The following is a 25,921-nucleotide window of genomic DNA, read 5'->3' as shown; positions in this document are numbered from 1 at the left end:
ACAGTGTGATTAGAATCTGCCATAAACCCACCATGTAGACTTCTGCCCTCCATTCACAGATTCATTTCTGTAAAACACTGTCTTACATATGTGAGTCTCTCCCCTGAAATCCTGAGAGATTCTTTCAGCCTGTATTCAGGGTCCTCCATACTTATGAGCCAGGGAGATTTTTCGGCCTTTTCTAGTTAGTCTATCACAGAGACCATCAACTTCAGTCAAACTGGCTCTTAGTCCTGCCTCCCTGGCACATCTGGCCTCTCCTCTCTCCCCCAGATCTTGACCTCCTCTTCGAGGCCCTTACATGTTTCAATCTCAGTTGAAGGGCTCCAGATTCCTTGTTACCCACTCTGAACTCCCATGAGGATGGCTTATAAGGACTGAACACATGCTTCAAGCTCTCCTCAGAGAATTTAACTGTGGTGCATGCCTGTCACCCTTCCAGACCAAGAGCTGCTGAGGCTGGAGTCAGGCCTGTTCCTTTCCTGCCATGCATAGTATAGAGCTGTGAGGTAAAGGGGCTGGGGTGGGGCTGCTCTACCCGGAGAGGGTTGTTTAAGGTCTGTGAGGCCCTCTCACTGAAGTTGAACTGGTTGGTGAGCTTTCGCTCCTTGGGCTGCTTAGGAGTCATCAATTCTTCTTCAGTCACTTTTTCAGCTGCCTGGAAAAAAAGACCCATAGGACCAGGGCTCAGCTGTGACAAGAAGATGGTGGGGAGTCAGGAGTGGGGAGAAGTCATGTCTTAGGATAGGATAGAAGAGGGAGAGGGTGATGATGCCAGAGGCATTGGCACCTGCAGCCTCTAACATCTCACCTTCAGCCCCACCCCATGACAAGTTACCCCTGAAACTTCCATCCACAGCTAGAGCTGGAAGGGGAGAGATGGGAACAATATTATATGGTACCTCAGCTGCAGGCATATCTATTTGACTCCCAGCTTCAGTTTCAGCTTCAGCTTCAGATTCCTTAGGCTCTTCTTCTTCTTCAAGGATTTCAGTTTCTGAAATCACCACCTTGGTGGACTCCTGAGAACCTTGGTAGGATATTGCAGATGAACCCAAAGTCCAGGCCTCCTCCCCCATCCTCTGGTAGGGCAAGGCTTTCTTGGTTCCTGTTTTTGAGACCTCACCTACCCCAGGGTTCTCATGGGTTAACTCCCAGACCTATCCAGGACAGCCAGCTGTTGGACTTTATGTAAGTAGAGGCTCTGCAAAGTTATGGCTTAGTGATCTGCTCCCTAGGGTGACCACAGAAAGGGGATGAGGCTCTGGGCTGTAGCATCAGGCTCACCCTGAGGCCTACCTGCTGCTAACTCATCACGGTAGTGCTGCCGTCGTCCTTCATCCGAGTCTTTGGGGATCAGATTCCCAACCTGGCTGAAGTGAACTGCCAGTTGGTTCACAACACCAATAAACTTATATGTGCCTTCCTAAGAGGAGAGAAGACTGGGTAAGACCAAAAGTCCTGAAAAGGGCTGCTGGAGTCAGAATGTAGTCTGCCTTCATTCTATAAGGCTTAACGTGGCCCATCTGTTAACGATATATATAGATCTCATCAAATCCTCAGTTAACCTGAAGTTTTCATTGCATTGCAGCTTAAAGAGGAGGCAAATGAAATAAAATTTTTAAAAATTCTCATAAAAGACATATTTTTAAATATCTTTTCTTTCCAACTTTGAATAGCCCTGGATTTGTCTATCACTGGCTCTTACATCCATGCCAAGCAATCCTGGTATACCTGTTTCATCACAGATTCCAGGCAGGTCATGCATAGTCCTCAAACATACCTGGCCTGGCCTACTCTGAACAGTATTTAGTGAATGTGAGGGCTGGATAGATCCTCAGAGATACCAAATCTCCAATTCCCCTGTTTCCATACAAAAGGTCACAGATAGCTAGAAAATGTTTGAGTTTGGCACTTGTCCAGTTTATAAAATGTCCAGAAAATGAAAATCAGGGCTAGTCTTAAAGTCTAAGTAACCTTGTTCATTTCTTCTTCAACAACTAATTTTTAAACAAATACAACATGCCAAGTATTTTGTTTTAATTTTTTTAATGTTTATTTATGTTTGAGAGAGACAGAGCATGAGCAGGGGATGGGCAGACAGAGAAGGAGACACAGAATTCAAGGCAAGCTCTAGGCTCCAAGCTGTCAGCACAGAGCCCGATGTGGGGCTCAAACCCACGAACTGTGAGATCATGACCTGAGCCTAAGTCAGATGCTTAACCAACTGAGACACCCAGGCACACCAACATGCCAAGTATTTTCTAGGTTCCAGAGACATAAAGCTTAACAAAAGCAGATATGATCCCTGCTTTCACAGGGCCTATTAGTCTGGTTCTTCTAGACAGCCTCCATATTGACAAGCATCTTAGTTGTACTGTTGACTTTGAGACCAAGGTTTCCTTCCTTTTTTCAAAATATATCTTCCCAGCCCTTTTAAAGTCACATAGATTATTGTTGTATTTGTATGACACACTAGGGTAAACTCACTGGAGAGGAAACCAGCCCATGGGCTCCAGCTGTATCAAACCCACCTGCCTCTGGAGGGTTGAAAGAATCACTATTTCTGCACATAGGTTGGGACACTCTGCCTTAAAAAGTCATCACAAAGCCCTTCTTCTCTCAGTAACTCAGATGGATGGGAAATGAAACAGTGCAGTTATTAAAAGCATGGTCTATGTTGGTGGGCAGAATGGATTCAAATCCTGATTCCTTCCCCTATTTTCTGCATGACCTTGGGCTTAACCACTCTAAGCTTTATTTTTTTCATATGTAAAATGAAGATAATAATATTTAATTTTTAGGATAGTTATAAGTATTGAAAATAATGAAGATAATTTATTTATTACTGTTTAAAAAATATTAGATAGAGCATGAGTCTGAGAAAGGGACAGAGGGAGAGAGAGAGAGAATCATAAGCAGGCTCCACACTCTGTGCGGAGTACAACGCAGGGCTCAATCCCATGACTCTGGGGTCATGACCTGAGCTGAAATCAAGAGTCAGACACTCAACCAACTAAGCCACCCAAGTGCCCAGAAAATAATTTATTAACAGTGTCTGACACGTAATAAGTACTCAATAAGATTTCAAGGGAGATTCATTATGGAATTTTTTAAATCTCTGGAAAATTCCATGTAAAATTTCAAGGTTCTGGTCAAAGACCAGAGTTTAAAGGTGATCTCTCTAATAGCAGAGAAGCTTTTGGAATGTAGCAAGTCACTGCCAAACCAAGGAGCACCTAGAGGCCCCTACCCCAGAGGGGATGACTTACTTTGAAGCTGTACCTGACGATGTTCTGGGGTGCATGTGGGTTGTTGGCTGTCAGAATGCGGGTGAACTCCTCCTTTAGCTCCTAAGGGAGAGAGATACCAAGAAATACCAAAGGCCCACACCTCTTCTGAGATTTGGGAGGGCTCTTCAGGGTGTCAGCAGACATCTCACACCCAGGTTCTGTGCAGGCTCCTAATCAGTACTATGAAAGAACACATCTCTGAGGGTAGAGAAGGTAGAAGGGGCAAGGGCAGGATGCTGCTCACTCACCGCATCAGTCAACTCCAGCTGGTCAGGGGGTCTAACTGTGGCTTTGGACTGGGCCCATTCATCTGCTCCTTCTCCCACTTCAGTCCCTGAATCTTCATCCTGGACAACAACCTCACATGAGGATCAGCAAGCAGTGCTCCCCCTTCATTCACAAATCCTCCCAGAAGCCAAGCTCTGCCCCTGATAAGTAGAATACAAATGCACAACAGACCACTCTTCCATGGAAGAGTCCAAAGGAACTGCTTAGGTCAGAGTTCTCATTGCCTGGAAGATCTTGGCCATGTCAGCCCTGGGGGTCAGTACTTATCTGGAACATTGTGGTGGGCCTTTTGAGCCAGAAGTGAGACCAGAAGTGGCCCCTCCCTATTCTCTCCCATACAGCCTGGAACCTAATGGTCAGGACCAGCTGCCAAAGGCAGGGCTTTATGCAAAATGAAAGGACATCCAGCTGTTATTTAAGATGCTTCAGCCCCGATTCATATTTTATCTTCCAATTTGCCACCTTATGGTTACTCTTATGGCAACACTGTCAGTACTTGGTAACTTTAAGCCTCAGAGTCTCATTAGATCCTTAGAGCAAAAAAATCAAGGACTAGAAGTTTTTCCTTTCTGTAATAGACAGTTAAACACCTTGCTGAAGTGGCCCATGATGTATTAAAAAAAACTCACCCTTGTTAGCAAAAATATGCAAAGTAAAAGAATGCAATTCTTCACTATAAAACTGTTGAAAACTAAAACAACAACAACAACAACTACAAAAACCCAAAACAAAGAGACCACTCAGCCAAACAAAACTAATCCAGTGGTGGTGACATTGTGGGAAAATTGCTACCCATAAATTAGTGCAATCTTTCTAAAGAGCATTTTGGAAATATTTACCAAAAACCTAACAAGCATTTATTCTCTGTGACTGAAGTTTCTATGTATAGGACTTTATATTAAAGAAATAACCAAGGACATGCCCAGAGATTTAAATGCATGAATGTTTGCTGGAGAATTGATCATAATAATGAAAAAGAGGAAATATCTAAGTGTCCAACAATGGGGCATGGTTGAACAAATTACAGTATAGCCTTAAGGAACATATGGTAAAATATTATACAGTAATTTTAAATGATGCTATAAAAGTATGTTTATTGGCAATGGAAAGCACTCTAAATATATTATGTAAAAAGCAGATTATAAAATAACTTACAGTTTGATTCCATTTAAAAACAGGGGTGCCTGGGTGGCTCAGTCGGTTAAGTGTCCAGCTTTTGACTTTGCCTCAGGTCATGATCTCATGGTTTATGAGTTCAAGCCCTGAATCGGGCTCTGCGCTGACAGTGTAGACCCTGCTTGAGATTTTCTCCCTCTCCCTCTCTCTTCCCCTCCCCTGCTTGTGCTTTTTCTCTCTCAAAATAAATAAACTTAAAAATAAATAAATACACATAATTTTTATATATGCACAGAAATATCTGAGAGAGTATAACATCATGTGTTAACTAAGAGGTTTTCAATAATGGTGGGTTTAAGGGTGATTTTTTTTTAAAAATAGGCTTCACACCCAGCACAGAGCCCAATACGGGGCCTGAATTCAACCCTGAGATGAAGACTTGAGCTGAGATCAAGACTCAGCCGCTTAACCGACTGAGTCACTCAGGTGCACCTAAGGGTGATTTTAATGGTCTTTTTGCCCATTTGAATTTTCTAAAAAAGATATAGCTAATATTTTCAACAGAAAACAATGCTGTTAGCATCTTGCTGAGAGCCTTCAGTGGGCTCAGCACTTACTCTCTTCCTGGCTCCTCTGCCTATGTTGATGCTCTGAAAGAAAGAACAGAAACAAGAGGTAAGTCATAGGCAAATCTCTGTGGGAATATCAGAAACAGTATTACAGGGAGGCTTCTTCCCAGAGATCTCAAAGACACTGGACATTGAGCTTTCCCAAGTCTTAAAAGTGGTCCTCTTAATGGCAACATGTGCTTCTTACCCCAGTCATGGAGGCCCTGTATCTGAGGCAATCCCATTCCAGTGTCAGTGCCACTGACCCATGAAAAGCAACCAGGTAACTTAGCACTGGGCATTTCTTATTTGCAACTAGTTCCACAAACATTTTTAAAAAGCATATTCTAAGTGCTCAGCTCTGTACTATGCGTTAAGGAGATTTCGAGGTCAAATTATATTTATAAATACTTGTTTGGGATGAATGTAAGCTCTTTATAAGCAGGTACTTTGTTTTATACACTGCTGAGAATATAGTAAGTGTTCAAATACTTATTTTTTTCCCCCAGAGTGAACATAATCCTTTATTTCAAGGTGATTCTTTTTTTTCTATAATTCATTTTTTACAATTTACATCCAAGTTAGTTAGCTCATGGTGCAATAATGATTTCGGAGTAGGTTCCCTAAGCCCCTTATCCATTTAGCCCATCCCCACACACACAACCCCTCCAGCAACCCTCTGTTTGTTCTCTATATTTAAGAGTCTCTTATGTTTTGTCCCTCTCCCTGTTTTTATATTATTTTTGCTTCCTTTCCCTTATATTCATCTGTTTTGTATCTTAAATTCCTTATATGAGTGAAGTCATATGATATTTGTCTTTCTTTGACTAATTAATTTCACCTAGCATAATACCCTCCAGTTCCATCCACATAGTTGCAAATGCAAGATTTCATTCTTTTTGATTGCCAGGTCTTCTTTATCCATTCATCCATCGATGGACATTTGGGCTCTTTCCATACTTTGGCTATTGTTGATAGTGCTGCTATAAACATTGGGGTGCATGTGTCCTTTCGAAACAGCATCCCTGTATCCCTTGGATAAATACTTAGTAGTGCAATTGCTGGGTTGTAGGGTAGTTCTATTTTTAACTTTTTGAGGAAACTCCATATTGTTTTCCAACTGGCTGCACCAGTTTGCCTTCCCACCAGCAGTGCAAAAGAGATGCTCTTTCTCCACATCCTCCCTAACATCTGTTGTTGCCTGACTTGTTAATGTTAGCCCTTCTGACAGGTGTGATGAGGTGGTATCTCAGTGTGGTTTTGATTTGTATTTCCTGGATGATGAGTGACATTGAGCATTTTTTCATGTGTTGTTTGGCCATCTGGATGTCTTCTTTGGAGAAGTGTCTAATTCATGTCTTTTGCCCATTTTTTCACTGGATCATTTGTTTTTTGGGTGTTGAGTTGGATAAGTTCTCTATAGATTTTGGATATCAACCCTTTATCTGACATGTTGTTTGCAAATATCTTCTCCCATTCCGTTGGTTGCCTTTTAGTTTTGCTGATTTAGTTTTGTTTCCTTTGCTGTGCAGAAGATTTTTATTTTGATGAGGTCCCAATAGTTTATTTTTGCTTTGGTTTCCCTTGTCTCCAGAGATGTGTTGAGTAAGAAGTTGGTGCAGCCGAGGTCAGAGAGGTTTTTGCCTGCTTTCTCCTCGAGAATTTTATTGACTTCCTGTCTTACGTTTAGGTCTTTCATCCATTTTGAGTTATTTTTGTGTATGGTGTAAGAAAGTCGTGCAGGTTCATTTTTCTGCATGTTGCTGTCCAGTTTTCCCAGCACCATTTGCTGAAGAGACTGTCTTTATTCCATTGGATGTTCTTTCCTGCTTTGTCGAAGATTAGTTGGCCATACATTTCTGGGTCCATTCCTGGGTTCTGTATTCTGTTCCCTTGATCTGAGTGTCTGTTTTTGTGCCAGTACCATACTGTCTTGATGATTACAGCTTTGTAATACAGCTTGAAGTCTGAGATTGTGATGCCTCCAGATTTGGTTTTCTTTCTCCAGATCGCTTTGGCTATTTGGGGTCTTTTCTGGTTCCATACAAATTTTAGGATTGTTTGTTCTAGCTCTGTGAAGAATGCTGGGGTTATTTTGATAGGTATTGCCTTGAATATGTAGATTTCTTTGGGTCAAATACTTATTGAATAAATGAAGAATGTCATCAAACCGATTAGTGATCATGATTCTGGGAAAAATGTTTTTCCTCTTTGGACCTCAGTTTCCTTGTCAGTAAAATGCATAGGATTGGATGTGATGACCTTCCAGCTCTAACACACTAAAATTTTATGTTCCCAAGAGCAGCATGCTTTATTCAGCTTGATAAACATTTATTGGGCATCTATTTGTGTGTCAGGGACACACCTAAGCAGTAGGACACAGACAAAGAGAGAGTAGGTCCCTACTCCAGTTTGTTCAGGGTGCATGGAGGACAGAGCAATGTAAGAATGTTCATCATTTACTCTCTCATTCACTCACTCACTCACTCACTCACTCACTCTCTCATTCAGTACTCCTTTGAAAGCCTCCTCTGTGCCAGCAACAGAGATATGTGTACCCAGGGTGCTATAGGAGTACACAGAGACACCTACTGAGCACAAGAAAGGCTCCCAGAGGTGGCTGTTTCCCAGCTGGGTATCAAAGAACAAAGAACCCAGCTGGGTTGTCTAAATGGAGAAAACATTATTCAGAAGAAGAAAACAGCATATACAAAGGCAAGAGAAGAACAGTGACAGAGCCAGTAAAATATTCCACCAAACAAACAAAAACCCTGCAATATACATATATATACATATATATAATTGTTAATATATATAATCATTCATATATATATATATATATATATATATATATATATATATATTACAATAGGTGTTTCAGATGATCAAGCAAAAGGGAGATCAGTGGAGGCTAGAAATGTGACAGAAGGGTTCTTGGAAGAAGCAGGTTTAAAGTATTGAAGGAAAGGCCAAGGCAACATGGTGGCAGTACAGCACATTGGACAGAGACCTCTGCTCCCAGTTCTTGCAGGCCACCTGTATATTCTTGAGGAAGTATCTTGGGCCTCAGTTTCCCAAATACAAAGTTAAGAGAGTTAGACTAGATGGGCTCTTACAGCTCTTACATAATATAGTCTATGGGAGAGGATTTGATGGTGGAGAGGAGGAAAGGGATTCCAGGGAGAGGGAAGAGCATGTCTCAGCTTGGGTTAGGATTGTTATTGGTAGAGCAGGCAGCAGGATTCAGATCTCTGCCAGGTTGCCAGGGTTTCCAGTGATGGAACCCTTCTCTGAGGCTAAGCTGCATAAGACAGAAATCTGCTTTTTTTTGAAGCACCTCTGATCCCTAAGGTAACAAGATGCAAGCGTCACAACTCCAACAGCTTTCTGGCCCACAACAGACATTGGAGGGCCAATCCCAACCCAAACTGCCAGCCTTAAATAGAAAACGAGATCCAGTTACCATTGCCCCCCGTAAATATGTCTGTAAAACATTTATCTGGCAATAAAAGAACTGACAAGGCAATTTGAATGTAATTGTTTTTGGCAGTTGGAAATATTTCAATTAACACACTATAAAAGCCACACTATAATAAATGCAAAACAGGCCAATGAAATCAGCTGCAGTCCTGACTTCCCAACCATGGCAAAGGAGATTGAATGTCAGGCTGCCACTTTGGGCCCTTGGTCTTCCAAAAGGAGAAGACTGAGATGGACAAGCCTGAATTCCTGGAAAGCTTTTGATGGTTCCTCCCAGAAGCCATCAAACCACAGAAGAACAAAGCCCAAACTCCCTCCCTGGCCTTCAGAACTCTATCATCTGGCCCCACGTCTCCATTCCAGCCTGCTCTCCAGCCCTTCCTGTGCTAGCATTTTGAGATGCAGCCTAGCAAGGCTACCCACATTTCCTGAGCATCAACTGTGCTTTCCCACCTCTGCACCTTTGACTTTTTTTCAAAAAATAATTTATTTATTTTTGGAGTGCCTGGGTGGCTCAGTCAGTTAGGCGTCCAACTTCAGCTCAGGTCATGGTCTCGTGGTTTGTCAGTTCGGGCCCTGCATCGGGCTCTGTGCTGACAGCTCAGAGCCTGGAGCCTGCTTCAGATTCTGTGTCTGCCTCTGTCTCTGCTCCTCTGTCTCTGCTCCTCTCCCTCTCACGCTCCATCAGTCTCTCCCTCTCTCTCAAAAATAAACATTAAAAAATTTTAAAAATGTATTTATTTTTAAGTAATCTCTATACCCAACATTGAGGTCAAACTCATGACCCTGAGATCAAGAGTTGCATGTTCTTCCAGCTAAGCCAACCAGGTGCCCTTGCAGTTTTGCTTTTTACTGTTCCTCTTGCCAGAAACATCATCTTCCCTTTCCCTCTTACCACTCCCACTATCTCTGCCTAACAAAACCCTACCCAACTAAACTCTACTAGTCCTTTATCTAACCCTGACATATTATCACTTTTCTTGTAACTCCCTCTATTCTTCCATTCTTCACTTTGAGTGGCTGTTGTGAGATGAAGGATGAAATGTATCTGCAAATAGATACTCTGTTATCTCTGGATTTTGGTCTGCAAAAGGGAATAGTATTATGAAAAGAAATATAATACTGCAGTACACATTAGACGCAGCTTGGACATTTCAGCAAAGGAGGTCTACCATTCTTATACTCTTGACCAAAGAATATCCTCTACTTTTGGATAGGTCATTCTATTTGACTGAGGGAGGATGCCTATGGAGGAATGATGCAGGAAGAGGAAATATCCCCCTACCCCCCGACAGACCACCCTATCAGTCAAATTAACCCTGATAATCAATGGGATAACAGATGTCCCAGTCTGAACTCCTTCATAATAGATCATTTTTCTATCCTCATTATTACACATTTTAGTATGAGCATCTTAAGCAAAGGAACTGGTAAAAATTCATTTCTCTTTCAGAATGAGGGCTCCCTTGCTCTTTCTTGAAACTTCTCCACCTTCATTTCCATGTCACCTCTCCAGTAATTCCTTCTTAATATCCTTGACCAGGAATATATGCTTGGAATATACCCTTGACCAGGAATATATTCTACACACTCCTCTTGGGTGTTCTTATCTCCACACAGAGCTTCATCTTCTACCTTATGATGAGGTTCAAATCTATTTCTTTTTTAAAAATATTTCTATTTTTTTATTTTTTGAGTAATCTCTATGCCCAATACATGGCTTGAACTCACAACCTCAAGATCAAGAGTCACACACTCTACTGATTGAGCCAGCCAGGTAACCCAAAGTTCAAATATATTTCTGTAGCTTAGACTTCTCAGAACCCCATGTTCAAAAAAATAGCAGAGTACCCAAACTCAGTATGTTTAAGAGCCAACCTCATTATGTTCTTTTTCCAACCCAATCATTATATTCTTTTTCAATACCACATTTCCATTTCTTCTAGTATTTCTTATCTCATTCAAGTGCATCCCCATCCACTCAGTCACCCACGTTGGAAATTGGAAGCCATCAAAGACACCTGCCTTTCCTTCTCTCCCATTAGCACCATGTTTCAAAGTCTAACAATTCTATCTCTTCAATATCTTTCATAACTATCCTCTTCATTTACACCTTCCTTAATTCAGGCCCTTACTATCTTTTGCCTACATTTGATTTCCCTGACTCCAGTTTCTCTCCACTCTAATAATTATATCATTATCATCATTCTCAGCTATTGAACACTTACTCTGGGCTAGTCATTTACTAAGCAACTTACATGCATTATCTCATTTAACCTTCAGAACCACCCTATCAGGTAAGAGCTACCATTATTCTATTTTACAGATGAGAACACTGAGGCTTAGAGAGATCACCCAAAAATGACCAGGATTTGAACCCAAACTAATCACTATCTATAAGTGATCTTCCTGGAAAATTAATCTGATCATATCACTCTCCTGTTTTAAAGCCTCCAAGGGCTGCTCAATAGCCCTGAGATAAATCTCAAATTCTAACACAGCATCCACATTATCCCCTACTCTTTTCCTCCCACAGCTATGGGATGGTGATTTGACAATGAAAATTCTGGGGCACCTGGGTGGCTCAGCTGGTTAGGCATCCAACTTTGGCTCAGGTCATGATCTCACCATTTCTGAGTTTGACCCCATGTCGGGCTTTATGCTGATAGTTCAGAGCCTGGAGCCTGCTTCAGATTCTGTGTCTTCTTCTCTCTCTGCCCCTCCCTTGCTTGCACTGTGTCTCTGTCTCTCTCAAAAATAAATAAACATTAAAAATTTTTTTAAAAAAATGGAAGTTCTGGTCAAGGTAACAGATGATTATTATTGCCACCTACTGGGCATTTACCTAAACTTAGATCAGTTTTGGTACATGGCCCCCTTAAAAGCATAAGCAACCCATTTGTTCCTGAGCATATTTTAGGGGTAAGGAGATAAAAAAATTATTAAATTACTTCCTATCATGAAGAGGTAAGATTTATAAAACAAATACATGATCAGATATACTGATGGAGCCCAAACATGGGCTCTGAAGTCAACCATACCTTGGTTTGAGTCCCCACTCTGCCACTTGTTAGTTCTATGACTTTAGGCATGTTACTTGTCTTCTCCGAACCTCAGTATCCTTATCTTTAAACTGGGCATAATGGCATCTTCTCAATCATAGGCTTGTCATGAGAATTAAATGAGTCAATGCACACAAAATGCATAGTGTGGTGCTTAGCCAGAGTTTATGCTCAATTAATGATAGTAGGCAGCATTATATTCCCATTTATAGACCCTGCTCTGCCCTTAGTCACACAGATTCTGTGTGGCCCTTGTTTACTAGGAAGCACCTACCCTAGGGACTAGAGCCTTCAGCAGCTCACATTTCCACCTAAAAGTTCAATACTGAAACATGTTTGTTCCTGGAAAGAGGGGCTCTTTGAAGCATGCAAACCCACAGATGCAGCATCCTCCTTCCTGGAGCCCAGGAGACTTCGTTTACCATTTCAATTGTCTTGGTCCTTATTTTAAAACTCACTAACAGGTTTCCATTAAGCTAAATTGAAACTAAATACCTCACCAGCTTGCAGTTTCCATTTTTAAAAGGGTAAGAGCTCTTAGTCCCAAAGGAATAGTAATTCACCAACAAATCTTCCTCTGGCTACACTGACTACATTTTAAATCTCTGAGCCTAGTGCGGTGTTAAATGCACACAGAAGGCACTCAATAAGTGTAGTTGAAAGAAATCTCAAAATTTTGAAACATTAGATATGAAAGGTAATAGACATTATCATACACTATTGTGGGAATGCCAATTGATGCAAACTTTTCATAGGGTTATGTGGCAATACCTGCCAAAATTTTAAATGCAGATACCCCTCAACTCAGCAACTCCACTTTCTTGAATTTTTCCTGTGAAAGTACTCATACACATGCATAAGATGTACAAAATTGCTCACTGCACCATTATTTATAATATTTTTTAATGGGGGAGACCCAGATATTCATTTGTGGGGGCCCAGTTAAATAAATTATGGTATAGCCATTCAATAAGATACTATGCATATTTTTAAAAGAATGAGATAAACATTTATGTACTGTTATGGAAAGCTCTCTAAGGTATATTGTTAAATAAAAAAGCAAGCTACAGAAATAGATGACCCATCTGCTTACTTTAAGAATATGCATATATGTGTATTTGCATATACATATAAAATTTCTGCAAGAATATATAGACTCTGTTGATAGCAGTTTGGTTTAGGGAATATGACTGGGGAATTGTGGGGAAGGGGACCAATACTTTTATTGTATACTCATTCTCATGGTTTTAATATTTCTAATGTGAATGTGCATTACTTTTATTATTTACATGCTAATTAAGAATTTTTAAAATCAGAGACACCTGGGTGGCTCAGTAGGTTGAGCCTCCAACTCTTGATTTTGGCTCAAGTCATGATTTCACAGTTCGTGGATTCAAACCCCACATAACAGCATAGAGCCTGCTTGGGATTCTCTCTCTCCCTCTCTCTATGCCTTCTCCCACTCATGCTCTCTCTTTCTCTCTCAAAAATAAATAAGCATTAAAAAGAGAATTTTTAAAATCAATGAAGTACAGTTAAAGAGGTTTTTCTTTGCTGTTAATGCAGTGTTAGTTAGCACAGTGCTCTGAATGCAGAAAAAGGAGATATGAGACCAGGCTGGTGCCTCCATGGAAACCTATGGGACCCTTGCCAGATAAGGCTACAGAAGGCAAGGAAGGTAGGATTTAAAGGCTGAAGCTCTAGAGTATGCCTTGGCTATGTTCCTGACTCAGCCATGAACTATATGTGTGACCTTGAGCACAGTATTTAGTTTCTAATCCTCATTTTCTCTTCTCTAAGGTAGAGAAAAATATTAGTGCTCTTCTCAGAGTTGCTCAGAGGATAAAATAAAACAATTCATGAAGAGCACCTAACTCAGAGCCTAGCACTCAGTAAACCAAGTAACAGTGGCAGTGTAGACTTTGTGATTGTCATTATTTTATTATTCTATCATGGTCTGCTATGCATGGCAGTTGAGTCCCATTCAGAGGGCATTTATTGAACAATTGAAAAGTGTGTTATCCAGGCTCCAAGAGGTCCTTATCAGAAAGGAGCCTATAACCCTGAGAGTGTCATAGAGGGATAACAATAAAAACACCTTCTGTTTATATAATATCTTTCAGTTTACTAAACACTTTTGAGTACATCATCTCATTTGACCCTTAAACTAATCTTTGGTGGATGGATGTTAAATTTTGTCCTTTTTTCCCCCTGAATCTATTGAGATGTCATTATATGCTATTTCCCCTTTGTTCTGTTTTTTTGTTTTGTTTTGTTTGTTTGTTTTTTACTTTTTAAAGTTTATTTATTTTTTTTTCTTGAGAGAGAGAGAGTGGGGAAGGGGCAGAGAGAGAGGGAGAGAGAGAATCCCAAGTAGGCTCCATGCTGTCAGCATGGAGCCCAATCTGGGGCTCTAACTCCCAAACCATGAGATCATGACCTGAGCCTTAACCAAGAGTCAGACACTTAACCAACTGAGCCACCCAGGCGCCCCTATTTTTTTTTTAATGTTTATTTATTTTTGAGAAAGAAAGAGACAGAGCATGAGCAGGAGAGGGGTAGAGAGAAAGGGAAACACAGAATCTGAATCCAAGCTGCCAGCACAGAGCCTGACATGGGCTCTAGCTCATGAGCTGTGAGATCATAACCTGAGCCAAAGTCAGATGCTTAACCAACTGAGCCACCCAGGCACCCCTGTTCTATTAATGTGAAGAAATACTTTGATTTATTTTTTAATGTTGAGCTGACTTTGCATTATTGGGATAAACCCCACTTGATCTATTATTCTTTTTATGTATTGCTGAAACAGTGTTGTTAATATTTTGTTGGAGTTTTTGCATTTATGTTCATAAGGGATATTGGCCTGTAATTTTCTTTTCTTGAAGTAACTTTGATTTTGATATCAGAGTTATTCTGGCATCATCAAATCAGTTGGGATTTGTTCCCTTCTCCATTTTCTGTAATACTTTGTGTAAGATTGTTGTTATTTATACCTCATGTACTTGATATAATTCATCAGTGAAACCAGTAAAACCTTCTTTGTAGGAAGGTTTTAAGTTAAGGTATGGAGTTCTCATATTTTCCTTTTCTTCTTGTGTCAATTAAGGTAAACTGTGTTTTTCAAGAAATTTGCCCATTCCATCTAAATTGAATTTATTGCCATAAAGTTGTGATAATATTTCCTTATTATCCTTTTTAATGTCTGTAGGATCAGTAGTGATTTCTCATGTTCCATTCCTGATATTGGCAGTTGTGATTTCTTTTTTTATTTAAGTTTATTTATTTATTTATTTATTTTTTTGAGAGAAAGAGAGCATAAGTGGGGCAGGGGCAGAGAGAGAGGAAGAAAGAGAATCCCAAGGAGGCTCTGTGCTATCAGCACAGAGTCCAATGCGAGGCTCAATCCCACCAACAATGAGATCACAACCTGAGTCAAAATCAAGAGTTGGATGCCTAACTGACTGAGCCACCCAGGCACCCCTGTTGTGACTTCTTTTTATCTTGATGTGCTCTGCTAGATTTTGTCAGTTTTATTAACCTTTTCAAAGAACGTACTTCTGGCATTGTTAATTTTCCCTATAGTTTTTCTCATTGTTTCTATGAAACATTGCGTTTAAATCTTTCTTTTTTTTTTTTTTCTAAATCAGGCATTTAAAACTATGCAGTTCCATTATGCACTTTAGAAGCACCCTAAAACTTGTGATGCCATATTTTCATTACCATTCAATTAAAAACGTTTACTAGTTTCCCTTGTGCTCTTTCTTTTCTTTTCTTTCTTTCTTTTTTATTGAAATATAGTTGAGACACAGTATGACATTAGTTTCAGGTGTACAACATAGTGATTTGACAAATTTATACATTATGCTATGCTCACTACAAGTGCAGCTACTATCTGCCCTTGTGCTTCTTTTGACTACCTTTATTTAGAATTATGCCTTAATTCCTAAATATTTGGGTATTTTAAAGATATTGCTGTTATTTTTTATTTAATTCCATTTTGTTCAAACTATTCCTAGTATGCTGAGATTCTTTCTCTCATGGATGGATGTTGAATTTGAGTTGAATTAAAATCTGTAAAATTTTAATCTTTTGATATGTCTTGGGACTTACTTTATGTCCCAGCATATGGTCTATTTTTGTGAACATTCTGCAGTTCTTGGGTGTAATTTTCATTCTACGGTTCTTGGCTGTAGTGTTCTATAAATGTTAATTAGGTCAAGTTGGTTAACCAAAATCTTCTATATCTATCAGTTACTGAGAGACAAGTATTAAAATAAACTATCTTTGTGTATTTTTCTTTCTCCCTTTAGCTCTGCCAGTTTTTGATTCATATATCTTGAACTTCTTTTTTTAACTTATTTTTAATGTTTATTTATTTATTTTGAGAGAGAGAGTGTGCATTCATGTGTGCACATGCATGTGACAAGCCAGGGAGGGGCAGAGAGAGAATCCCAAACAGGCTCCACATCTCAGCACAGAGTCCCACATGGGGCTCCATCTCACAAACCATGAGATCATGCCCTGAGCCAAAACTAAGAGCGAGCCACTTAACCAACTGAATCACCCAGGTGCCCCAATGAGACATTGGAATTTCATCACTAAATTTTTTTAATTTTTATTTCTTTATTTTTGAGAGAGAGAGAGAGTGGGAGGAGGACAGAGAGAGAATCTCAAGCAGGCTCCATGCTGTCAGCACAGAGACTGCTGTGGGGCTCAATGTCATGAACTGTGAGAGCATGACCTAAGCTGAAATCAAGAGTCCCATGCTCAATCAACTGAGCTACATAGGAGCCCCCTTTTTCTAGAGAGAGAGCACACATTCAAGAGGAGTGGAGAGGGAGAGGGGGAGAGGGGGAGAAAGGGGAGAGAGGAAGAGAGGGAGAGAGGGAGAGACGGAGAGAGGGAGAGAGACAGAGAGAGAGACAGAGAGAAAGAGACAGAGAGAGAGAGAGAATCTTAAGCAGTGTCCATGCTCAGCACAGAGTCTGACTCAGGGCTTGAGCCCATGACCCTGGGATCATGACCTGAGCCAAAATCAAGAGTCCCACACTCAACCAACCAAGCCACCCAGGTGCCTTCATATATCTTGAACTTCTATTAATAGGTGCATATACATATACATTTGTGACTTTATGTCTCCTCTTGAATTGACCATTTATCATTATGAAATGTCCCTACAAGTAGGGACATACTTTGGGAATACTCCTTATCTTGAAGCCCACTTAGTCCTGCTAATACTTTAACCACATAACTTTCTTTCGATTGCCATTTGCCAGGAGAATTTTTTCTACTCTTTTATTTTCAACCTTTCTATGTCTTTGTGTTTAAACCGTATCTCTTGGGGTGCCTGGGTGGCTTAGTTGGTTAAGCAACTGACTCTTGATTTCAGCTCACGTCATCATCTCATGGTTCATGAGATCAAGCCCTGCATTGGGCCCTGTACTGACAGTACAGAGCCTGCTTGGTTTCTCTCTCTCCCTTTCTCTGGCTCTCTCTCTCAAAATAAATAAATAATCTTAAAAAAAAAAATAAACTGTATCTGTATCTCTTATAGGTAGCATATAGTTGGGTCTTGCCTTTTTCCCCCCTAACTTAATAAACTCTGCCTTTTATTTTTTTTTATTATTTTTTTTTTTTTTTACGTTTATTTTATTTTTGAGACAGAGAGAGACAGAGCATGAACGGGGGAGGGGCAGAGAGAGAGGGAGACACAGAATCAGAAGCAGGCTCCAGGCTCTGAGCCATCAGCCCAGAGCCCGACGCGGGGCTCGAACTCACGGAAAGTGAGATCCTGACCTGAGCTGAAGTCGGACGCTTAACCGACTGAGCCACCCAGGCGCCCCAACTCTGCCTTTTAAAGTAATGGTATGGTTGCCTTAGTATGTTGCTCTTTATTTTTTATTGTTTTCCACCTGCTTTTCTTCCTCTGTTCAACTTCTACCTTCTTTTGTGTTAACTGAGTTTTTTTAGTATTTCATTTTATTTTCTCTATTGGTTTTTTAGCTGTGCCTTTTTATGTTACTTTTTAGTGGTTACTCTAAGGTTTATAATATGCATCCTAAACTTATCATAGTCTACCAAGAATAATTAACATACCACTTCATATTTCACAATGCAATAATCTTGTAATGTCTTAGTTCCACTTATCACCACCACCTCATCTTTTGCCCTATTGTCACATATTTTATTTTTATATACATTATAAGTCCTACCTCATAATGGTATTATTTTTTGCTTTAAACTGTCACATATGTCTTTTAAGAAAATAAATAGAAGGAAGAAGAGCTAGTCTTTCATCTTTAGCCACATATTTATCATTTCTAGTACTTTTTGGTCCTTCCCATAGATAGAGCTTCTATCAAATATCATTTTTCCTTTAGCCTGCAGAACTTCCTTTTGTACTTCTTACAGTGAAGGTTTGCTAATGACAAATTCTCTCCGCTTTAGTTTATTTGAAGATGTATTTATTTCACCTTTCTTATTTGAGGGATATTTTTTGCTAAATGTAGAATTCTGGGTTGACAGTAATTTTCTTTCAGTGCCTTTAATATGTCATTTTATTGTCTTCTAACCTCCATTATTTACAATGAGAAGTGAGCCATAATCATATCATTATTCCCCTGTATGCAGTGTGTCATTTTATTCTGGCTACTTTCAAGATTTTATTTTTATCTTCGGTTTCCAGTATTTTGACTATGAGGGACATACAGTTTTCTTTGTATTTATCCTGCTTAGGGCTTACTGAATTTCTGATAATGCTATACGTTTTCCACCAAGGTTAGGAGATTTTAAGCATTATTTCTTCAAATATTTCCCTCCTCTTCTATTTCCTTCTGGGATTCCAATAACATACATGTTTCCAATACACATATGAAATATTCCCAAAAGTCACCAAAGCTCTTGTTTTTTAATCTTATTTCTCTCTGATCTTCAGATTAGATCGTTTCAATGGACTCATCTTCACATTCAGCTTTTAGGCCCATCTAATAAATTTTACATTTCTGATATTTATTTTTCTGTTTCCATTTTTCTGCTTAGATTCTCCATGCATTAAGTCAATATTTTCTGTAAGTCCATAAATATATTTATAACAGCTGCTTTAAAGTCATTGTCTGCTACTTCTTTCATCTGGGTTATCTCATTGGTATCAGTACACTCTCCTTTGAGATCTACCTCCCTGAGCCATGGTTAAGAAATTGTTCCCTGCCACAGAGCAAGGATAAACACATGACTGACTCATGCTGGGTGTTTTCCTTCCCTCAGGAATCACTGTCCCAAGGGAATGCAGCATATATTGTGTCCAGAATTATAGCTGTTAACAGTGGTAGGGCAAGTCCAGTATGGATTATTCCATCGTGGCCAGAATATAAGTCCCCTATACCAAGGTCTTTAAAAGTTATATACAGGGGCGCCTGGGTGGCTCAGTCGGTTAAGCGGCCAACTTCGGCTCAGGTCATGATCTCACGGTCCGTGAGTTCGAGCCCCACGTCGGGCTCTGTGCTGACAGCTCAGAGCCTAGAACCTGCTTCGGATTCTGTGTCTCCCTCTCTCTCTGACCTTCCCCTGCTCATGCTCTGTCTCTCTCTGTCTCAAAAATAAATAAACGTTAAAAAAAAAAAGTTATATACAGTGTGCTGCATTTTAAAACTCATTGCAGAAATGGGATGTTTAAAACACACATACAAACAACAACCCTAAAGTAAAGGCTTTTGTAAAAGATGGAACCTTTTGTAATGTAAATATCAGCCCTGAATGGTGGCACTGGGTTGGAAGAAATTGGAGGCCCTTCCTGCACAATTTTTGGGAAAGATTTTTCAGAAACATTGTAGAAGTTACTTTGCAGTAAAGCAGGTTATACCTTGCACTCCTTGTAAGGGAAACTACCCTGCTCATAGCTTTGGCTGCTTGGAAAGCCATTAGGATTCTGTCCCTCCCTGAATCAGACTAGGGTGAACAGATAAGCTAGGGTCAATCAGATTCCTTCTCCACGAGTTTGAACTGGGAGTACCATGAGAAACGGCGGTTGGATGGAGATAGTGATGAAGATGGTTGTGAGTCAGAGAGAGGCCGAAGTGGCATGATGAGCTGGAAACACACTAAAGTTATGAAGGAGCAGAAACCGTGGAAAAATTCGCTGATTGGGAAATGAAAATAGGGAATGAAACATAGATGCTAAGAGAAGTAGACCATGAGAGATATGAGAAATTAATTAGTACTTGCATCTGTTTCAGAACCAATAGCTTTCCAATTCTGATTCTAGGCTACTTATATATTTATAATATACACCCACAATCTCCCACAAATACCCTTTACCCCTTCACCCACCCTCCCTTTACTTGAGGTAACTTGAGTGAGCCAATGTTCTTTGCAATTTAAAGAGCTTAACTGAAATTTGTGTGCCTTAGAGTTTGCCAGGCCCATAAAGAGCAGAAGTAGGAAAGCCTTGAGTATTCCAGGCCAAGGGAACAAAATCATTAACAAAGAACAGAAGGTTGGAATCATGTGTCTGTCTAGGGATCAGCAGATTTTTTTATCCACTTATATTCCAATTTGTCCCAAAGCAAGATTTGAGGCTGACTATATGACACATGGAAAAAAATAAATAAATGAGAAAATGGATGTGAGGTAAAAATAAAAGTAGGAAAAAAAGCTTAACATTAGGAGTAGGGTCCCTACATAATTAACAGAATTAGATTGCTGCTTTGACAAAGACAAAGTCATGAGCCACTTCTGCTTCAGCCCCAGAAAGAAAAGTTAGTAGTCACGGTATTGTAGTACGTACTTTTCCAACATTCATTTATTTTCTCATCAACTAATCCATGCAGTCATTATTCATTCATCCAGTAGTTATTAAGCATCTACTATGTACCAAATCCTAGGATGACAGCTAAAGAAAAACCCAGGTTGAGTTAGTCCTACCTCCAAGAGTTCTCAAATCTAGGTCAGATAAATAGAGGACGTAAACCCACCATACAAACCAGAATCCAGTGGCTTCATGAGTAGGACGGTGTTTTGAGACACAAACAGTGAAAAAGTTTGATCAACAGCTGTGTCCTTTGCTTACTTCTTCCATACAACTCTGTCCCAGTGATAGGGAAGACTGAACACTCCATTCAAATCCCTAACTGGCAGAAAACAATTTCATGTCACTTGCTCACAGCTGGAGCCAGAGAATCAAAAGTACTCTTCAGCATCAGCTTGCAGGCTGCAAAGCCCAGGGATAAGCACAAGCCCTCTGCCATTGTTATTCGAGTACCTGGCATGTACTGAGTACTAACAATGTGCTAGGCTCCACAGTAAATAGGGCAGGAGACTAAATTCTGGCCACAAATGCTAACAGCTGTTTTGTAATCTGATAATTGTGCATGACAAACCTCAGACTGTAATTCTGAAAATAGCATGACTATAATCATAACAAAATGGAACAGCCATTGGAAAAATTTGTTTTCTAGTTATCACTTCCAGAAGGAATTCCATAACACGACTAGAGTTAGAGAAGAGAAAATTCTCTCAACTTCCTGCCACTAAACCTCTAAATTATCATCATCTGCATCCATCCCTTCTTCTTTTCTTCTCTCCTGTTACAGTCTCCTGTCCACAACTGATCCGCTCTCACCTCCTCTTCTCAGAGACTTGGCTCTAGTCAATATGTTATCTGTCTCCTGATCCCCAATTTCTTCTTATCTATGCCAGAGTCCTTCCCCTTGGCATTTAACATATTCAAGTCTTACTGTCATCCCTTAAAAAAATCCTTGTCAACCTGGTCTTTACTGTCTTCTTGGTTCCATTCAGTCTGGCTCTCACCTCAGAAATTGTTCTTTCCAGGGTCCCCAGTTGCCTAATTAGGAAACCCCAGTTTCCTAATTATTATATCTAATGGCTATATCTGGTTCTTATCTTCACTGACCCCTTAGCAGCATGCAACATGGCTGACCACATACTCTATAAACACTGTAAATACACTATAAACACACTCTTCTTTAGGACATTATTCTTCCTTGTTGTCTGCCATGTATGTTCTTGTATGTCTTCTATTCTGTGTTGTCTTCTAACTTCTCTGGTCACTTCTTCTTATCCTACATTTTGAACTCTTCTTCCTTTGTTCAAACCTTAAATCATGGTGCTCCTCCTAGAAATCTTCCCTCATCCCCCAGAATCAGTTGTTAGCATACCCTACTACATGCTTTCATAGCACTCTATGCTACTTCACAACCACATTCTATAATTCATTCAATAATCATTTATTGAGAGCTTCTGTTGTGATGGTCACTGTGCTAGGAGCTTGAGAATAGATGTGAGCAAAAAACATCCACAGGTCTTGCTCACAGTCTAATGGGAGAGACATACAATAATCAGATAATTACACAAACAAGTGAATAATTACATACTAAGATGCAGGCTAAGAAAGAAAGGATCAAGAGCAATGAGACTACATAATAGAGGAAACAACCCTATGTTCATTAACAGGATGGCAGCATTGAGGCAGGTTGTGGGGATTGATGATTGGGCTGAAATCTTAGGAATACGTGTATAAGAGAGGATTTGAAGAGTGTTCCAGAGAGAGGAACAGCACTAATATGGGAAGAGTGGTAAAAATTAAGGCTTAGAGATCTAAACAAGCCTCAGCCCATATAGGCCCCTGAAGTGTTATCTAAAAAAATTTTCCCTATCCTAAGAGCAATGGGAATTCATTGAAGGGTTCTAAACGGGAGATGACATAATCAAAATGACAGGTTTTTGAAAATGTCTATTTATTTATTTATTTTGATGGAAAGAGAGAGTGCAAGCATGAGCAGGGGAGGGGCAGAGAGAGAGGGGAGAGAGAATCTCAAGCAGGCTCCCTGCTATCAGCCCAGAGCCCATGGGGCTCCATCCCATGAACTTTGAGATCATGACCTGAGCTGAAATCAAGAGTCAGACGCCTAACTGACTGAGCCACCCAGGTGCCCCTCAAACTGACAATGTGAAACAAATCATTCGATGCAGTTGTAGAGAATGGATTGTAAGGCATATGAGTGGATGAGAGTACTGGTATAAGGCTTTTACAGTACTCTGAGTGAGAGATGGTATAGGCTGGGCTAGGAAGGTGACAGTGAATATGAAAAAAGTGGTTTGATTTGAGAGGTATTTAGGAGATAAAGGGGTGAATGATATCTAGGGCTTGAGGAAGATGGGAGGTATAAGGATGACACTGAGAAAAAGGGTCACAAGAGAGTGGATATCTTAGTTTGAACATATAGAAACACTTTAACTGCCCTTAGATTCCACTCACCTCCTCTTGTCCTTTCTTCTATGGATCCCAGGCTCAGTCACCAGGTCAAAATCTCTGAATCATCTAAGATTCTTTTTTGGCCTTGTATGCATTCTTGCCCATTCTCCCCTACCCTAGTCACCTCTCATCAAGATCATCAGTTCTAAAAGTACTGTCCCTCAGGGGCCTCTGGAGAGACCATAAGATGATCCAAAAATGCAAATGCAAGTCCTTTCTTTGGCTCTCACAGGCAAATGATGCAAAGTTCCAGACTGATTTATTTTTTTTTTTATGGTAACTAACTGAGTTATAAAGAAGTACTAAAATTTGTTAGTCATAAACTAAAATTAGCTTTTAACTGGAGTTCACAGAAGACTCTAATTCAGTTCTCTACTAAGAAGTCTGGCTGCCAGGCAATGTTTGGCAACGTTGCAAAGCTCCTCCTGCACATATACACATTGCAACCAGTTGGAATTCTCAAATTTTTTGGGAAGGACACTTTGTTATTGGGGCATTACCAGTGATGTTTTGAGCTGGTCATGGTTTATGGTGCCTGACATTCATGCATTTTAATTACAAATTATGATTCATGGAGCTCTATCACAACCAATTTAATATGCCGTGGGTTATTTGATTAACCTTATAGAGTAGAGGGATACACCTCTCTGATCTTATTTCCTGCCACTGCCCCGCTTCCTCCTGCCTTGCTGATCTAGAACATTTATAGCAAGCTTCCACACCAGGAACTTTACTCTTGCTATGCCCTCAGTCTGGAGGCTAACTTGTTCATTTCTTCTGGATCTTTCTCGAATGCCACCTTTGTGAGGCTTTCTGTGACTGCTATGTTTAAATCATAATCTTCTGGTTCCCTGAACTTCCTACTCCATTTCCCTGCTTTATTTTAATCCTTGACACCTATTATCATCTGATAAGCTGTATATTTTACTTATTTGTTTATTGACAATTTACCTCCAACTAAAAGATAAGATCCATGAGAGCAGGGATTTTTGTTTGTTTTGTTTGTTTCTGTATCACCAGTGCCTAGAACAGTACCTGGCATATAGTAGGTGATCAATAAATAATTGTTGAATGAGAATGACTATGGCATCAGAATTGTTGACCTCTTAAATCTCTAATACCCAGATCTTAAGGCATGGGTACATGTGATTCAATTTTGAATCATTCATAGCTCTACTGCCAAAGCAGATATAAACATGAACCCAGAAAAACATGCTTCTATAGTGACATTTTCTTGATATCACTCCCCACTAGTCTCTTCATCTCAGGCGTTCCCCTTCCTATACTTCTTTTTTTTTAAATATGAAATTTATTGTCAAATTTGTTTCCATACAACACCAAGTGCTCATCCCACCAGGTGCCCTCCTATACTTTAAACACACTCAAAGGGGGCGCCTGGGTGGCTCAGTTGGTTGAGCATCCGACTTGGGCTCAGGTCATAATCTCACGGTTCGTGGGTTCGAGCCCTGCATCGTGCTCTGTGCTGACAGCTCAGAGCCTGGAGCTTGCTTCGGATTCTGTGTCTCCCTCTCTCTCTGCCCCTCCCCCACTCATGCTCTGTCTCTCTGTCAAAAATAAATAAACATTAAAAAAAATTTAAACACACTTAGATCAAAATTTCTAAAGAATAACTCCAGGCATTCAGAACTCATATTCATTTCATTTTCAGAATTTAATATATTCCAGGCATTGTGCTATGTTCAGGGGAATCAATGATGAATGAGACAGACATTCTCACTATGCTATCACATAGTCTAGGGGGGCTATCACCCTATCCTGTCTCTCCAAAAAGAGGACTTAATATCTTACAGAATATGACAGCCAAGCTGAGACCTGATGTATGGCTGGAAAATGAAGAAATTTGAGGTAGAATGGCATGGAAAAGGTGGACACAGACAAATGATTATACCAGGCAGGTAGAGGAAACATCAGTTTCAAAGGTCTGGAGGAGAAGAGTGTGTGGATGTCATTTTCCAGGAAGTGAGGGCAGTTCAGTGTGCTGCAACTATGGAATTTTCACAGAGCAATGGTGGGATCTGAAGTAGGTTTTGTGGCAACAGCTAGACCTTGCAAGGCTTTGCAGGCCATACAAAACAAGTTGGACTTTTGGGACTTTATCCTGAGGGCAAGAGGGAGTCACAAGCTCAGTCCTGACCTTCCCTTTACACTGCAGGCAGCCAAGTCATAGATACCTCCTCCCTGAAGCTTAGGCTGCTTCAACCTGTATGTCTCTCTTCCTGCCAGACCCAGGGATCCCATCCTCTCTTATCTTTGTATGCCTGTGTTCTCTCTCCCCTAGAGGGGGGAGTTGTGCTAAGTTCAGGGGAACCCCAGAGTTCCCCAGAGTTCCCAGAGGAAAGGCACAACTTCTCAAACCTCTCTAGACTGTCGCACACCCAGCTCACCAGTAACCCTGATTGACCTTCACTGAGACAAGAGAGTGAAGAATACAACCTAGCACAACCCAACCTTTTCTCACACCCCACTCACCAATATTACACATTAAAACAACTCTTCCCTCTAGGGGGCAGCACTGATGTGTCCATAGCCAGTGTATACATATGTGAACATAGGGTTGTTTCCATGCGTCCATGTGTATATGGCCAGTTGACCCAGCTTTTCTGCTTCCTATCTGCTGTCACCGCTCTCTGCTCTCAGTGAAACTAGACTCTAACGTCTCCCCCTAATGGGCTGGAGAAACTGACCCCAAGCTTGTTCAAACTTTAAGTGCCAGGAGACACAAATCTCATCTGCAAGTGACAGAAAGCAATGGTTACCTGGGCCTGCAGGGTTGGGAAGAACTGA

The 25,921-nt window shown here is 40.4% G+C and overlaps 1 protein-coding gene across 1 annotated transcript in view; it reads right to left on the bottom strand.

Moving 5' to 3' along the window:
- Positions 1–25,921, bottom strand: part of DNAI1 (dynein axonemal intermediate chain 1) — a 59,300-nt gene that overhangs the window by 31,728 nt on the left and 1,651 nt on the right. Inside the window, exons 2-7 of the mRNA XM_060609451.3 lie at positions 5,315–5,347; positions 3,542–3,640; positions 3,273–3,353; positions 1,300–1,426; positions 903–1,030; positions 539–658 (exon numbers count right to left, since the gene is read on the bottom strand). Coding sequence (XP_060465434.2) covers positions 539–658; positions 903–1,030; positions 1,300–1,426; positions 3,273–3,353; positions 3,542–3,640; positions 5,315–5,347 — 588 coding nt within the window. The remainder of the gene's footprint in view (positions 1–538; positions 659–902; positions 1,031–1,299; positions 1,427–3,272; positions 3,354–3,541; positions 3,641–5,314; positions 5,348–25,921) is intronic.

This window comes from Panthera onca, chromosome D4 (assembly GCF_046562875.1).
Source record: "Panthera onca isolate mPanOnc1 chromosome D4, mPanOnc1 haplotype 2, whole genome shotgun sequence".
In the NCBI taxonomy this organism is placed as follows: domain Eukaryota; kingdom Metazoa; phylum Chordata; class Mammalia; order Carnivora; family Felidae; genus Panthera; species Panthera onca.
This window is presented reverse-complemented; position numbering and strand designations above follow the sequence as displayed.